Consider the following 17,547-nt stretch of genomic DNA (forward strand, 5'->3'; position numbering starts at 1 on the left):
GGAGAGAGATGCAGAGCGAAATAAAAAAGCATAATTAATACTTCACACTAGCATATACATCTATAAAGAGCAATGGTTTTGTATGTGGTTCTGCTACTGCCTCTGTGGGGTGGGGGTCTTTTGGAGGGGGGTTAGTAGGTTTGGGGTTGTGTTGTGTTTTTAAAAATTGAATGATGGTACTAATAAAGTAGATTCTTTGGCTAAAAAGCAAGCTCCAGCAGTATACAGTTGAAGTTATAACTGTATATATATATAATATATATAGTTTAATTTATACAGTTTAGGGCACATTATAGAAACTGTCACCTCTGGCTTATCTTAAATCGTGTTACGTTTCTGAATGGCACTGTTGAAGCACTGGGCTCAACGCTGGGAGAAGGCAGGGCAGTGCGTTCTGCCTCTTGGCCTCGCCGGGCTGGGGCAGAGCCAGGCTGGCTTCTTGCAGCTGCCTTGGCGGGGGGGGAAGGGGCTGAGTTGTTACCCTTCGGCGCTGCTAGGGCAGCTACAATAAAATGCAAACACTCCTCGGCCTTCAGCTCGGCACGGTGTGAGGTCACGGTTCAGCTCGCTCCGGCACTATCCCATCAGCCCACGGAGGTTTAGTTAAATTAATTTAAACATAAGGAGGAGTTCTGGAATGGACCATTCCCTGAAATAAAAGTAATTTATTTAACTTACAAAGGGAAAACTAAACAATGACATTTACTCATCTTTCTTTTCATACTTCTCCTACATCACAGCCTGCAATTTAAAATCACCTTTGGCGAAAGGTGCTTTTTATTCTAGTATATTTTACAACACAGCACAGACATCAAAATTTTCATTGGAGGAATAAGACAGTTTGTTAACATTTAAATATGCAGACATCCGTTCCAGTCTCTTAAGAACATGTTTTTTGTTTACAACAGAAAAATACATCCGACAACAGTAGCTAGTTATATTACAAGCAAACAATATTGAACTCTGCATAGTTTATACAATATACTGTGGTAATAATTTAATTACCAGTTTTTATCCACTATTTACTAGCTGGCCACATAAAGCCTGACATTCATCTGAAATGTGGCATTATACGTTCCATTGGTATTCTCTTAACAGCTTCATTTAATGAAGTTATTTTCTGGATAAATGAACTTCAAAACTAAAAGCTGGTTAGAATTCGTGGATGTCTTCACTACAAACACTTAGTGCTTACAGTACATTCCTAAAGTAAAGGCAGGTGTCCAATAGAAAATGTAGTTGTCAGAAGGAAAGGACAATAGTGTGCAAATTAAAACCCATTGCATTTAAAAATGTGTTGATGTGCAAGTTACAGTATCAAGTGTGTGTTAATACTAACTGGGAAAAAAAATATCTCCACATAAAATGATACATGTCTCACAGTACATTCTTCATTGCACGTTCCACAGCATTTGCATCCATTACACTTTCTTATGAAAATCAAATACACCGAGTACCCTTAATTAAAACTAAACTATTTTACAATGAGGAGTGGTACACATGCTTCAGGTAGTGGGAAAATTGAATAAAAATAATCAGAATCACATCAGAAATGCTTACTGACTTGTAGAGCCACAGTGCTTGTTAAGTGACTGACAGCTGTCAGAATCTTTACAATACACTTACTAAACGCAGTTGAGAGTTACTGAGCGATAACCCCATCCAAGCCTGACTGTGCTGGGTTTAATTCTTTATTTTTACAGTCGTGCATTTCCACCCTGGTGATCCCTGTGGGCATACTCAAAATACACCTGTTGAAAAAGTGGTTTGTGTTTATTTTTTTTTTAATCTTTCCCCATCATATTTAATGCTGCAGTAACTGCTCTGAAAGGAAACGACATTTCCTTTCCACAGTGGGTATCACTGTGTTTTTAGCTACTTAAATGGACATTATATAAAAACAGGATTAGCTCACAATGCTACAGAATGTCAAAAATGCCTGAAGGTACATTGAAAGCACTGGGAAGAGCCCGCATTTTCAGGGTGCCGTCTGCTCCACAGGAGAAGATACGATTGCCTTGCACAGTTTCAATCTGCGTGACACCAGCACCGATATTTCTGAAAATGGACTGCTTAGCGTGCTCATTTTTAAATGAATGAATTAAGTTATAGCCAGTCAGTCTCCACACCTGTATCAAAAGAATGACAAATGACAAAAGGAGATTAAAATTAGGATTTGTGTTTTTTTCTGTTCCACATTGCTGGCTGCTCTAAACCCTACTCAAAGAGAAAAGGTATTTTTTTGTTGTTGATTAGCAACAATTGCAACAAGTCCAAGAGTCTTGAGAGGCTCCCGCAGAAGCACAGGCCAGACAGCAAGAGGCTGCCTTGATGTGGACCAGCTGGTACATGGCCTGGTGATGCTGCCCTGTGTTGCCTGGTCCATAGTGCCCCTCCCAGGATCCCCTCCCCCCCCACCCCACGAAAGCTGCAGAAATTGACAGGTTGCATTTTTATCAGAGATAACTCTTGTCAGCTTTCCAGCAGCTGGAAAAGCTTTCCTGCTAAGGAATGCTGCTGAGCATAAGCTGCGTAATTAACGAGAGCAGTGGCACGGCTGGCTGAGCTGCCTGTTGTGTCCCCAGTTGCGGGAGCGCCCATCAGGACAGGGCCACAAAGCGTGCAGAGGCACAGAAAGCCCACACAACAGTATGCGGTCCGGCCAAGAGGAAAAAACCTGCTCCCACCTTCTCTCTGCCATCTCCTTCTATTTCGTTCCTTTAGTATTCAGGAAATAAGCCCTTTAAAACAGGGACTGTATTTCTGTGTTGGTTTTTTTGGTTGTTGTTCCTTGCTACTGTAACATCTCAGTAGCTGCATGGGGGTACAGTATCAGAGAACAAACAGAACCTGGCGCTACAGGAACTTTACACAACACTGAAGTTGCTGAGCGCCCCCTGCGTTCCAAAGAGAGACAGCCAAAGGCAAAACCAGGACATTTTTAAGAGAGAAAAGTAAAGATTTCAAAATAATGCACTTCAAGTTCAGTCATGTAGCTTTAAAAAGACTGTTTAATCTTTAGCAAAGAACTAAACCTACTTGCTTTAGAAGGGTATTAGTATACTGAAGTTTAAATTATAAACTTTCTACACGTTGTAAGGCAAACGTCACGTATATCAAATGTAGGTTTGGGTTTTTGGGGTTTGTTTTTGTTTTGTTACTGCATTCATCTGGCTATTTACAGCTGCTGATAAACTGACATCAATATCAGCTGAATGCTCTCCTATACGGCTGAGCGCCTCGAGACCTTCCTTACCTTCATGTTACCTTCCGCTGAGCCCGTGACAAAATAGTCCTCAGAAGGATCCAGTGCAAGGGCCTTAACGGCCGATTCATGCGCTTGGAAGGTGTAAAGGATTTGCCTCTGCCTGATATCAAAGATGCAGACGTATCCCTTCCTGCCTCCAGAAATCAGCAGCTGGTGTTTAGGCGCATACTGAAGTACTGTGGCACCATGATCATGGCAAGTGAAGGCTGAAGAAGAAGGATGTCAGGATTTAATAGATTTGAAACTGTAAGTAGTTTTTGACCTTAAAATTCACTACTTCTGCAAATTGTTATCTGAATATTTTCTAACTTGACAGATACGTTCCTTCATTTGGGTAATGTCATATCAGCTGACAGCTTTCTGCTCTCATAAGAGCTACACAGATCTAATGCACAAAGCAAGCATGACAGGCAGTCTTAATTTATTTTATAATACAGGCACATACCTGAATTTCAAAAATTCACCATATTACGTTCATTTAAATTCCCAAGTTAATTTAAATTTGTAGCTATGCTATCCTTTTAAGTATTAATTACCTTATAGATATTTACTATATTCTGATTTCCTAACCTGTTTTTCACAGGAGCCCTGACTCAGTCTCTTTAAAATGAGGCTGAACTCCTGTGCAATCTGCTAGTTCTAAAATACAAATCTCAGAATGTACTTGTTGCTTAAAGTCCTGCAGTTGTTTACACATGTTAAGATAGATGAATTTGCTCTTTTAAAAGCCCAGGATATTATATTTGCGTTTATGCATATTTTTCTTTCATAAAGCAACATGCTAGAATTTTGCTTTTTTTTTTTTAACATGAAAAAGAAATTATTGAACTTGGTCAAATAGACACAAACATCTTTTCAGGCACCCAGCCCTAAGCCAAGGGCAGCAGACAGAAGGAGTTGCTTCTACTATTACCTACAGCTGCCTCTTCCTCTGTGCTCCAGCAGAGTACTGGATATCTTAATTCAGTGACAGTTTAAGTGAAAGCCTGCATACCGGTAAGAGTTCAATAATGCAGCCTTAACTGCTCAGCTGTTAATATCTTTTTCAGGATGTATTCAGGTATTTCAGACTTCATTAATAGTGTTGGAAAACCAGCTTTGTGTATGGTTGACCTCCTTTCTTCATACTTTTCTATACAGAGCAGACTAACATCATGCTAGAGACTATACACCACGAGTTCTGGTGTAGGCATTAGCATGCAACATGCATTTAGAACAGTTGCCCAGTGAAAATTTTTCCCCTTGCCCCAAATGCATACACACACTGTATTTCCTTAGCCAATAAGAAGTAGAGGTTTAATTTTCACTGCAGCACTTACCGTGTATAAGACTGTTACCAGACGAAACCAAAGTGTCCCAGAGGCACACATTCCTGAGGGGGGGTGGGGAAAAAGTCATTACAGCCTGAAGTGGTTCATGGGGTGACATGAGCTAGAAAGCGTCACATTCTGTGTCAGCGCCTAGACAGCAGGACTGAACAAGGAGGTCCTTGACTCTCTGCAGTCATTGGAGAGCATGTGCAAGGAGTTAAGAGCTTTAATTCCGTGCTCTTTCATGCTTCCTAGCGGAATTATGCTTTCTACCTTTAGGATGTGAACTAATCCTAGGCTGTACCAAGAAATTACAGAAGCTGTTCTTTTCGGAGAAAAAGAATGATCTTGCCTTTGCTGAACGTATTTCTCCCCCCAGCAACAGCATCACATCAGACTAGTGACATTTGGAGTACACTTTGAAAAAACTGGTTAACTGCTGACCACTCCTCACAAAAAGTAAATTTGGGAAACAAGAAACAGAAGGAATGATGTTGAAATAAATCATCTGGCAAGTTCAAGCTGTAACAAAGCTCAGAACACTGAGCCTTAAAATGTCAGCCACATGTTAACGCACAAAAGCTAATGAGTTATGGAGGTGAATGGGTAGATTTGGTGAAATTCCTCATTGTTTCTTTAAACACACCTGTTATCATTGGACTGTCCCGATGTAGCAACTAGACTTGAAGAGGTTATAAATGCAAAGTCACTTGTGGTTTTACTGTGGCACTGCCAACTCTGTTAAAAAAACAAACCAAAAAGATGCAATCTTACCAGTTGTAGCCTGCATTAGAAGTTACTATCAGTAACTGCAGTCTTAAATGTTGACAGCCTGACAGGCAATACAGTTTGAAACCTCAGGGAATGGAGCAATGGATTACAAAGCCAGTGCAAAATAAAAAGATACTAAAATAAGAAATAAACTATAACAAATCCACAGCAAACCTGAATTTCAAATTAAGCATGGTCTTTCATGTACTGCTAAGAAGCAGTGAAAAGAACTGAAGAGTTTGACTGAGTCTTGAGATGGTAAAGTCATCACTGTCAGCTCTGATTTTTAATTTAATCATGGATAATGCTGAAGTAGTATTTGTAATTACATTGCAGTTTATGGTTATCATGCAATTAGTTTTCCAAAGACGCATCATTGAAATTCTACAAAGTTGTTTTGATAAAGTATGCCAATGAAAAAGCAGCAAAATCAAAAACATTTCAGTGAAACTCTTACACTCTTGGCCTGTCTGAAGTCTCAAAGACTTAACTTTCCTCTTTACAAAGAAAAAAATAAAAATTTCTGTTTACTTACCAGATAGGGCTTAGGATTTGATGTGGTTTGGTTTACTTGCCAGATACTCAGAAATCCTTCACCATCAGCAACACCACACTGCCAGGAACAAACCGCATTCGTTAGCGTAACGTACTGGTTATGGGATGCTTACTTCGTGAGAGTAAACAGCTGACTTCAGGAAAAAACCCACCAAACCGCTGACTATCATCAACGAGCATCAGGTATAAAAAAGTAGTTGAAGCCAAGTGAGTTCAGAGCTGATTGTTTAATGATTATTTAATGATTGATTCTCTCCTACATACTTCACTCTTTTCTGGAAATGGAGGCTTTCTAAGTGTGGAAGCTTACCTTTCAAATCCTAACGTCAAATCTAAAGCTCACAGAGGCATTGTTACTCCATGACCCTACTTGATAATGCTTAGTAATGTAAGGTGCGTGACAGCGTGCCATAAGCGTGGTAAGAACGATTATGGAAGGACTAAGCTGTATCAGGAACGGTAAAATGACTGAGCTTTATTTGTAAACCATAACGCATAACAATTAATACTGTATATTCTATACAGCATATTCTACACCTGTAAGTATTTTAAAAATGTTTTAAGAAATACTTATAATTATTATTTTTTTTAATGTTTCCTCCTTTTAGTCAGGTTTCACAAGTCCTGCCTGAGTGACCTCCACATGAAACAGTGGGGACTATTAGTACATCTTAAGTTCTTGGTTAAAATTGATTCCCACATGATGTTAAGATTGCAGTATCTCAAAACATAATCAAACCACTAATTTTTAAAAAAAGTTTAAATGAGATTTTATGCTGCCTGAAAATAGGTATGCTGGGAGATACTTTATATTTCAAACTAATTCTAAACTTTGCTGGTTTATAGCTATCTTACAGTCACAGCCAAACTCCTTTAATTCACTTTTTATGGCTTTTAACTATAATGAAGTTAAATAGTTTCTCAGTGAGAAGACCTGCTAAAAAACCAGAATGGGCAACATGAAATACTGAAGAGGTGGGTATTCCTCTCAATTTTCTTCTTTGTCCTCTCTGTTTTCTGCACCTCATATACCTCAGAGAGTCATTTCTGGCCAAATTGTATGGCTCTCTTCTACTCTTTCTGCTCTCCACTGCACTGGAGTATACTTACATTCTTCAACTAGTAGGCTGCATTTTATACATCTGTATCTTCTAGTCATGCATTCTGTCAAAACTTTATCTTGGCCAGAATACAAAGTATGAAGCACTTCTAGAAGAGCTGTTCCTAGATTGATACAAGTTTGCTTCTACAAAGTAAGTTAGTTCAGTGTGTTTTTTTAATAGGTTTAATTTAAAAAGGTCATCAATTGGATTCGATCAAAATCCAAATCCAAAATCAGAACAGATTTTAGAACAGGGAGAACAAGAAGTCTGAAAATGCAGCAAATGGGATATGGGATAGCAGTGTGAAGCCGACAGAAGAGAAAGGAGAGAATAAGGGTCAGAGTTTTATTACAAAGCTTCCATATGCAGCCATGATACGATACTGCTTATGCCATCGTTCTGGGACATCTCAGCGGTTGTGTGTGTCACCAGTTAAGCTGTTTGAGAGGTCACAGTGCAACCAAAGATTTCCTTATGAATGAAAGAAAAGGGAAAATCCTAACTGTTGTACTTACCTTATTGCCCTGGGAATTGAAATACATTCTTGTAACCCTGGCGTTCCCAGCCTGCCGGAAGCACACCAGTTGCTGGGGCCTTGTCCACTCAAACATGCGAACGCTACCATCTTGTGCTCCTGTAAGATCTGAGATTATAGGATAGGTGTTCATTAACGCTGCAGTATTTTATAGAAAATTATCTACTCCATACTATTAAGTGTGATTCACTTACAATACTGATGGACTGGATGTGAAGCCATCCTCTTGACGTTATTCAGATTTCTTTTAATAAGCTTCGTATAAAACAAAATTAAAATAATTTGGAAAAAAGACACAAACACACTCTTCAATGTTGTTTACACTACTACACGGTGAGTTTCCCCCAATTAAAAAAAGCCTGTTAAGCTAACATTCTTTGTACCTAGTGACGTGTAGTTGCAGTATAGTAACTAAAGCCTGTTTATGAGAGGTTTTTAAACATGAAAGTTCAAATAGTATTAACGTTACCCACTTTTATACAAAGGACTTAAGCACACGTTGGGGTACATACTTTTGATATTAGTCCCAATGTGAGTATTTAAAGTTTGGGATTGTTCCGGTTTTGATTGGCTTGCTTTGTTTTCTTTTGTCCCCAGAAATTCCAGGTCCTACCTCAGAGTTCCCACAATAAAAGAGAAACCCCTGACCTTCCCATTATTGTTTATACCACGATAACTCTATGCCACGATATACAAGGAAATGCTTCGCTTGGCCACCTTTTTGGCTGGGCCTCGGTCATCGTAGGCCTTTTACATCAACACTGACCTAACAGCATGACGAGTGCACACTAGGTCTCTCTACTGACCAATACACTAAACAAGTAACAGTCTCCCGAGCTGCAGGCGACACAAGTACTTACCACACCAGCGCCAGTGCTGGTCTGGCCGCTGCCCAGCCACGGCATAGATGAAGATGGTTGTATTTGATTCACTCCAAAAGAGGGTGCAGTTGACTGAGTGAGCGTTGTGGTAGAACCACGGAAGTCAATATCATCAGAACTGTAAGAGAACAGTAGTGCTCTGCTTTAAGCAAACGTTCCTTTGCTACCAACGTGGTTTGCTTATCTCATTATCAAGAGCCTAATGGCAGCGCGTAGGGAAAGTGATTATAACAAGACTACAAATTGGTAATTCCTGCACTTACATTGTGCAAACGCTTTCCACGTGCTCCAAAGCGATCGGTATTTAACCTCAACAGGTAAGGTTTAACTGATGATCCCAACTGTGGTAGAGGGATGTTGAGAACATAAGCTCCCTTGAGAGGAATAGTGTTGGAATATTCCTGACCTGCCTGTCCATACGTGTATCTGTTCTGTGCAATGGTGTGTGGTATAGACGAGTGCTTGCTGCAGCCGATACGTTCACAGTTCTGGGCACAATAATGGAGGAGGCAGTAATCTGGGTGGTTGCATTATGCAACTAGCACCAACTACTGCAACTAGCCTCAGTGCTGCAGTGATGCAACTGCAGCGTTTTTAAGGTAGCACGTCTTTTATTAGCTTATGCACCGTGGGATTTTACTTCACTGTGCAGCACAGACATGCCCAAAATACTCAAACTCCTCAAAACTGTATTTTCTCCATGAGTAAAACAAAGACGGTAATTGTTCTTTTGCCTTTCCTCACTCTTTCGTAAAACAATCTGAAATCTACTGAAGAGGAGTGATTCACTTTTTTTTGTGTGACCCACCTCTGCTTACACAGGTATTGTACATGCAGCCTCACAGCAGAGCAATGCTCTTGAATACAACCACAAAAAACCGATCCTACCTTTTAGACTCTCGGTCATATTCTTCTCCAATCCATATAAATGACTGAGCAGCCAGCAGAGCCGAAATATCAAGTTCTTGAACATCATGCGTAGATGCCAAAACAATTTCATTGCTGTTTGCCTATGCAGCACAAATAGAAAATTTATGCTAACTATAATTAAGATGTTTTTATTACTGTAGTATTTGTACAGTTTTCTTCTTGCAGTATTTGAGGCTTACCTTATTGACTGCAAATGCCATTATCATATCTGATTCTTTGTGAATGATTTTTGCTTTCCCTCCGGGGTAGCCAAGATCTGCTTCAACCTACAAAACATGTATAAGCAATTTCAAGTAGCATGAAAATCCATTTTGTCATAGTATATTCAGACTGCAAAAATCTATACAAAATTCATGCAAGAAAAGTTCAGTGGCCTCAGCATTGTTTAGGAAGCTAAACTTTAGACTTCTCATACTCTTTGGTGTTCTAGAAGCCAAAAGTTATTATTTGAGTGTAAGAAACACAAAGTTGTGTGTGCAATGCTATTTACAAGGTGTTCACTCATCCCAATTATCAGGACATCCGAAGTTAATTCGCTGATTAAAAGCGTGCCACACAGACTACACAGAACACATAGCTTCTGTTAGTCACATTAGAGAAAGAAAAGCCAGTTCCACAGAACTTTTAAGAATGTGCTAGAGGTTTGGGAGAAGGGATACTACCTTGTTTTTGTGATCTTCTGCTACGCAGTTTTGTTTGACCTGCTCCACACGATCTTCTACAGACTACATAACATCACACAGTCACAAACACAAAACACATGCACAAACAAATATAAAAAAAGAATGAAACATTCCAAACTAGATTTTTAAAGGCCACTCTGTCAGTAAATGATGACAAATGTATTTTTAACTTTTTATAAAAGGCACAGAAACTAAGACAGGAATCTAAACAAACTCACTTAAAATGTAATGCCTCCTAGATGAACACAAAATGTATGGTAGAGTAAATAAATGGAGGAGTAATACACACACAAACTCCATACTTACAGGAATTCTTAAAGACATTAAATAGTATACTATATTTCCCGTGGTACTTATGTGTTGGTTTAAATTTTCAGTTAGAACTCCTTACAGTTGTAACTGGTACAATTCGTAAAACCCCATGTTATATATTACTATATAATATTACTTTTATATGTATATATTACTCATGCATATATACATATACACAAAGTAATAGCTTATTTAAATTTCTTTTTCAATATGACACACAAAAATATTCAAATTTATTTACTTATTACTGTTATTGCAAGTGTTCTGTTTCTATATTAGGACAATATTCAAATACATAAAGGTAAGGTGAGATATGTCTTGTTTAAAAATATTCGGTTAAGTTGGTATTTCAACAAACAATGTGAAAGTCATGTTGGTTAAAAAAAAAATCCAGATGCTGTTAAATGAAAGAAAGAAAACTGAAATGCCAACAAAAAAAAGGAAAGAAAAATTAAAAGAAATACTGAAGAGACTGAGGTACAGTTATAATTGGGTTCTTTTCAAAAAAAGTTACATCCTTTGTTTACCTCACTTTGCTTTCTTTTCTTTGTGAATATATATCTTATGAAAGTCTCCTGAAGAAGTTCTTGCTTCACAAGAAAATGCCAGAGCCTTTTTGCTGGAAGAGCCGAATAATCCTTTGATCTGGATAGCACAAGAAGGAAAAAAAAAAAAAAAAAAAAAAAAAGCGTCAATGTAATTAAAGCTGGACAGAAAAAAAAAGATAAAGAAAGACTGAACTTCAGGTGCATTTGAGGAAAAACCCACCAAGTTTAAGCTCTAATTGTTCAAGTATCGAGAATTTTTTTTTTGCATTTTTAAAATTCCACAGTATGTTAATAACTTCCAAGTACTACAGTTTAACCTGCTGACTTGCCTTTATCCCTATATTTGCACTCTAATAAAACTGTTTTTATGTTGGAATTATGCTGGCCCTTCAGAATTTTTTATGTTGGAATTATGCTGGCCCTTCAGAATTTTTCTACATTTTTCTTTCAGTATCCAAAATAATTCACAAATACTTAGCTTATATATGAGCCAACTAAAATTCATTGCCTCAGATGTAAGGACAAATATTTTTGAAAGAAACAGTGCATGTTTGTAGGGATATTTTATTAAAACAAAATTCTATAGCAGTATCAATCATGCAAATCCAAAGTCATATATAATGAGCAAACCTGAAGTTGTATTTTAGTATATTTAGAAAAGCAATCTATTTTTCAGCTGAAAACATAGTTCGCTATCTGTGTTTAAAGATACCTGCAAGCACGACATTGGTCTAAACACAGGATGATTGGCTTTACAAGGATCATACTTCAATTTTCTCTCCTCCTCCTGACATCTGCATGTATTATTTTCTTAATTATTTAATTAATTCTTAATATTCTTTTCTTTTGTTGCTGAGCTAGGGTAGGAGACAGCTGCTACTGGAAGAACAGTCAAAGAGGTTGAATATGGTCTTCCCAGCAGCAGCTATTGCCCTTAATTTGTAGTCCTCAAAGCTCAGCTCTTATTTTCCTTTCTTGCTGCAGTTTTGAAAGGTGCAGCAGAATGAGGAAAGGCTGCTGTGGGAGACAGCTGCATAAGAAGAACAAAGGGACGTGGGAAAGTGATTTCTGTAAAGCATTGGCTAGACCCAAGATCTAGGCAACCTTCCTTTGGCTGTTTAACTTTAGATGGAAACAGCCTCTAGCGTTTCAAGGATTAAAGAACGTGGTTTTGCTAGAAAAACCCACACTTACTTGAATGGTGTGTTTTCAGGTTCAATCATTGCTTTATTGCGGAGAATAGCTGGTCCTGCACCTACGCCAAGGTCACTAGGGTAAGTATTGATGTAATTCGGTGGTGGGCCTTCGAACTGGTCCATTCTATCTTGAAGAATCTGTTCCCAGTGTTCCAAGTTTTTTATTACAGCAATGCCCAGCGGTGATGTTACAGGCAGATCTAAAGAGAAATATTAACAAACTAAGGCTTAGAGGAAAAAAAAGGATAAATCATTTAAATTACAGTGTGTATAAAAAGCCTGAATAATAGAACCATTAAAAAAAAAAATCTTGAAAGGACATGTACTTGTTGGCAATTGTAAGAAATACTGTATTGAATTATTTAAATTTAAAAATGAAAATGAAAAACCAAGAAAACCACTTATACAGAAAAATAAAATATGAAGCAGAATTTAACATACCAGTGAATTCCAGACCAGCAATGGGAAAGAAATTCTTAACATTGTGCAGAACTAATTTTACCATTGTCAGATGCAGAAGAGCCCAGCTGTATAAAAAGAATAGATCTAGTTGTGTTAAAACAACATTAACAGTTATCTGCACAATATTTTTATCCTTCTACCAAATTCACAGATTAGAGAAACAGTGTAGATGCTTCACTGAGATTTACCAGACCCATAAAGCTACTTATATCTCAACTATGCAACATAAGGGTGCCTCTGAGGGCACCTTGCTGCAACAGATGGCATCCCCTTTCCTCTTTTACAAAACCCACACTATTGTACTCTTCCCCCAGATAAAAGAGTGTGTGTGCAGGGGCCTCTACAAGACCGAGAATTAAGTACAAGCCCCCTGAAACACCTCCTGAAATTCTCCATGAAATCACGATGAATATAGATGAGACAATTACTTGAGTTTGGCATTCATGGCAGAAGCTTCCACACTGAAAGAGTCTCACAGATGTTAAAGATACAAATCCTGTACAGTAAAGCTGTCCGAACTAATGAGAGGCCTGAAGAACACAAGAGAGCCGTCGTTTTTCTCCATTATTACAAAGCTGAGATTATCCACATTATTTCATTTTATCTTGTAATATTTGCTCTTTTATGTGTTCTATTTAATCTGGCCCTCATTCAAAGACTAAAGACCATGCTTGAATCATCAGCCTAAACCATCATTCTAGAGCTGGCATTGTGGTACCTACCTCATGTTCTTAAAAACGTCTTAAAAATGCAGATGGGGATTTTTTTGGGTTTTTCCCCTCACCAAAAAAAGTGAACCACACAGCCTTGACTTCCTAATCTGGTTTGTGTTTTTTTTTGGTTTTTGTTTTTTTTGGGGTTTTTTTCCCTCTGGCAAGTCAATGGGGAACTGTTACTGTGATGAGAATTTGTCACTTCCATAATCCCACTACCACAAATACTTGCATCCACAGTTCTAAAATTATTTTATTTAATCTGGACAGTGCAGAGGATCTGTATTTTCTTTAATTTGGAAGCAAAGGTAAGCACATAACAAAGTATTCTAAAATAGTGGAAATTTCTGCTAACCTGTAAGAATTGGCATCTTTGTGTTCCTGGATCTGTATATCAGAGAGGAAAGCATCGTCTTCTTCCTCATCACTGTGAATGCTTTCATCAGAATCATATATAACACCGCTGTCTGATAAAGGAAGAAATGGCTGCAACGCAAAATAAAAGCCTGCTATAAAAGCAATTTTCTGATATTTTAATATTCAACTCTTACTTTAGTTATCACTGTCACAGAGCTTAAATGACAACAACTTAACCTATAAATAAGTTTCCCTAAAACATAAAAAAGTAGAAAGGGAAAAAGCGTTAATCCCTATTATGGGCAAGAGACATGTTTTGTAAGTAATAGGCTTGTAGGCTCTTCATCTTTTATTACAAGGGTAATATTCTGCAGCTTACTACAAAAAGCCTCCAAATTTTCACGTTATTTTTGTCGTCCTTTAAAAGTTAACAGAGAAGAAATATGCTTTTAGGAACTTTTATGAGAATCTTCCATTTTCAATTACCTTTGCCATAAAATAGTCCCACATGCTGAGTTCTGGGGGGATAAACTTTTCTTTGTAAGAGGGTCTCTCTGCCGGTACAGGTGGTGGTACGGTGCTATCCTTTACTGGTCTTCCTGGCACTAGCATCCTCATGTTAAACCGACGGCGATGTTTATCCATTTCTTCTGATGGAAGAGGTGGTGCTAAATTCAAGTAATTTCAAAAGCTGATACTAATATTGCATCTTTAGAAGCGGTGGCCGCATTTTATGATTGAAGCAACTAAAACTGTTGTTACTGGTACTAATTTCTACTGGTTCAGAAATCAAAGCCAGCCTAAATAAAGTAAGTGTAATCATACAAAAGTTCACATGATAAATTCAGTAACGATGGCATTTATACATTGGATAAATCATGAGAAATACATTTTATTGTCTGGATTAAAAGCTACATCCCCTAAGAACTTAAGTAAAAAGCTTTTAGCTGAAAAATGTCTCTAGAAAAAAATTAAGAAATTTTGTTGAGAAATAAAAATAATAGATACAATTTCACTAACTGTAAACTGCACAAGTAGCAGTAGTTACTTAAAATATAAACCAAGGACCTCTCTAGTGAAGAAAATTTGAAATTAGACAACTGAAGTCTATTTTAAAAGTGTTACAATTTAAAATGTCTTAATAGTTATCATCAAAATATTAATGGGGAATTTGTTTTTCAAAGTGTTATTGGCAAAGCAACACTGAAGATCACACTTACTTTATTACAATGGAACTAGGTATTTAAAAACTTTTTTTTTTAAAAAAAGCCACTACTAACATTCATCTACACTGCAAGTTTTTACAAACCTTCATTACCATCCTCTGAAACATCAGAAGCTGTAGCAGCTTGCAGGTTAAAGGAAAACAGAATACATCTCAAATGAAGACATGACTTTATATAAAATTATTCATATTAACATCTTGTGAAAATAACTGCCCTAAATGAGTTTAAGTTATTCCATGAATGACAAATATCTGTTGTGCATACTTATTCGGTGCATTGCCTCATTACTGTTTTGTTTTATATTCCTGGTATAGAACATCTGATTTTTGCATGTATTTCAAGCCTATCATTGTTTCCAAAGTCTGTGTGGCAGGATTTTCAGTATTGTTGCAGTGTTAAATCTATGACAAATGGTTGTCGTTGCCTTTGCCTCCAGAGGCTGAATTCAATCTTCACTTGTGCTTTTCCTCATGCAGTATATTAAGACATGCTCATCTGTCTTTGCAAAATTCCTGGGTTTAGTTGGAGCTTACATATGCATGAACCATTCTTCTGACAGAGAAGGTTGATATGTCTGCTCTGTGGTCTTATGCAAGGTGAAATCGTGTCTTGCAATAAAAATTGGTTTCAGAAATACTGTTTCACCATTACTGCAGTCGTTAAACAGTAACGGTGACCTCTCACATGCAGAAACCCATAGGTATTAACACTGATTTATATAATCTATTTTTTCACTAAAAATTATGACTTAAAGTTCTGAAAAGTGTTATAAGTAAGCATCTAAAGGTAATATTAGCAATATAACTGTACAGTTTTCATGGCAAATTAAAAATGTGCAGTTGTCCTTTGTAATGGCACCCAGCAAGACTAATATTTTTTCTGCTTTTTAATTAACGTAAGTTTTCTTGCTAGTAGATATTTAAATTCTGCTTGCTTGGGTTTTGTCTATAAAAGGAAGGAAATCCCTTCTGCTACATTGCTAAAAGGTATAAAAGGCAAATCAATTAGTATGACCTTTAGAGAACAAAGTACCTGGAATATTTTCCGACTGTCTTCTAGGTTTTACAAGAAGTTTCACTCCTCCACCAAAAACTGCAGCCCACATTCGACTGTTCAAAGGGTGGGCTGCTAGTCGAAATAATTCATTACATGAATTTGTTGCAAGGGCATGTATAAGGAGACTCAGGTAGACAGCTACAACAGCTTCGCAAAGCAGGATGTTTAACTTGGGTTGATCTTCATCCTGAGCTGAACTTAAGAGATTTATAAGTGAACTCACACCTGCAAAGAGGAAGGAGGAAAAGTTCTGTGTTGAATGAGTAGGAGTACAAATGGAGGAAAAAAAAAAAATAAAAAAAGGAAATGTTTCACCTCTATGCTTTATGTTAAACATATACTACTAATAGCCACGTGACTTTTATTCAGGTGAAGTATACTATTAGTATTTTTCCTAAAATCATAGAGATCAAAATTAAAAAGCACCTTCTTGGGCGTGGGACTTCTGCATTGTAACTCTCTGCAAATACTATGGGCGGTTCAGTTTGCCTGTGAAATTCCTGCATTGTTTCCACAGCCGACCTCAAAATACTAATTTATGCTCATAGATTGGGAGCAGTTGTTTTGGTGGCTGCACCAAGCACAGATGTCAGAGTACTGCAGAAACAGCCAACGGAAATAGCTTTGCTAGGTGGTGAGGCAGATTGGAGGAAAACATTTTAGAATGACAAATTATCAGCTTATTGAGTTTATCCTAAAGGTCACAGTCTCTTCTTCCAGCAAGATATTTGCCATATAGGAAGTTTATTGTTTTGATACATAAAAAAGTTAAAGGCTATTATTAATTTGAGAATTAAATCAGAAACACTTATCCATCACTGATCATCCATCATATTACAGGACAGTGAAATAATTTTGAGATGTGGTGCTAAAAGTAACCTTATTTTTGTCTCACCAGGCCACTGAGCAGGAGATGAGTTTGGAGTTGCATGCTCCTCAATACTTTCTGTCCTCAGTCTGCGTCGATCACTCAAAAGCAGTCCTTGATAAACCATCCCTGTAAACTGATTTGCTTCTGTTTGACTGCTAAATACAAATTAATATTTTTTTCTGATGAGAATCTATTTTAGAATATTTTTGTAATAAAGTATTAGTATATACACATGCTTCTCATTTTAATCAGAAAACACAACATTTAAACTTCTATAGGACTAAGTCAAGAACTTTATAATTTCACAGTATACAAAATGCATCTTCTTATTAAAACTCAAACTGTTTCCATGTGGCACTACCAATCTGAATATTATATGCATAGCTCCAGATTGAAAAAGGCTTTTTCAAAATTTTTGATAATGTATTTGTTCTGAAGAAATTTTTTTAAAATGTTTTTACAGCGTTCTCTTCCAGGTACGGTTTGGGATATAAACTAACTGCAACCTGACTTCAGTTAGCTCAAATATTTCCCCTGCACCCCTATTTGGCAATGAATATGCTGTGGAAAATAGCATTCAAATATTTTTCAGACGCATCCCAAGTGAGAATGATACCAGATTTTCTTATTATTTACTGGAAAATATCTGAACCATTGGTGTTGTTTTATCGGTGTAGAACTGCTCTGGCATATCAAAGCTAGCAACAAGCATGAAGAATTTCCACCGTGGATATGCAAAGCATACTCAAATGTAGGACTGCAAGAAAACT

The 17,547-nt window shown here is 37.3% G+C and overlaps 1 protein-coding gene across 11 annotated transcripts in view; it reads right to left on the bottom strand.

Moving 5' to 3' along the window:
* Nucleotides 1–645: 645 nt before the first annotated feature.
* The window catches only part of DMXL2 (Dmx like 2), a 55,160-nt gene continuing 38,258 nt past the window's right edge, over nt 646–17,547 (bottom strand). Inside the window, exons 27-45 of one of the 11 annotated variants that reach the window (XM_056345385.1) lie at nt 16,802–16,929; nt 15,883–16,131; nt 14,934–14,972; nt 14,111–14,292; nt 13,623–13,753; nt 12,534–12,619; nt 12,091–12,292; nt 10,876–10,993; nt 10,016–10,078; nt 9,533–9,619; nt 9,312–9,433; nt 8,403–8,541; nt 7,737–7,797; nt 7,523–7,650; nt 5,885–5,962; nt 5,225–5,316; nt 4,588–4,640; nt 3,257–3,474; nt 646–2,129 (exon numbers count right to left, since the gene is read on the bottom strand). In XM_056345385.1, coding sequence (XP_056201360.1) covers nt 1,920–2,129; nt 3,257–3,474; nt 4,588–4,640; nt 5,225–5,316; nt 5,885–5,962; nt 7,523–7,650; nt 7,737–7,797; nt 8,403–8,541; nt 9,312–9,433; nt 9,533–9,619; nt 10,016–10,078; nt 10,876–10,993; nt 12,091–12,292; nt 12,534–12,619; nt 13,623–13,753; nt 14,111–14,292; nt 14,934–14,972; nt 15,883–16,131; nt 16,802–16,929 — 2,386 coding nt within the window. In that variant the 3' untranslated portion in view covers nt 646–1,919. Of the gene's footprint in view, nt 2,130–3,256; nt 3,475–4,587; nt 4,641–5,224; nt 5,317–5,884; nt 5,963–7,522; nt 7,651–7,736; nt 7,798–8,402; nt 8,542–9,311; nt 9,434–9,532; nt 9,620–10,015; nt 10,079–10,875; nt 10,994–12,090; nt 12,293–12,533; nt 12,620–13,622; nt 13,754–14,110; nt 14,293–14,933; nt 14,973–15,882; nt 16,132–16,801; nt 16,933–17,547 lie in introns of all 11 variants that reach the window. The other 10 variants (XM_056345387.1, XM_056345386.1, XM_056345384.1 and 7 more) reach the window with 10 other exon arrangements.

Source organism: Falco biarmicus, chromosome 7 (genome assembly GCF_023638135.1).
Source record: "Falco biarmicus isolate bFalBia1 chromosome 7, bFalBia1.pri, whole genome shotgun sequence".
NCBI classification, from domain to species: domain Eukaryota; kingdom Metazoa; phylum Chordata; class Aves; order Falconiformes; family Falconidae; genus Falco; species Falco biarmicus.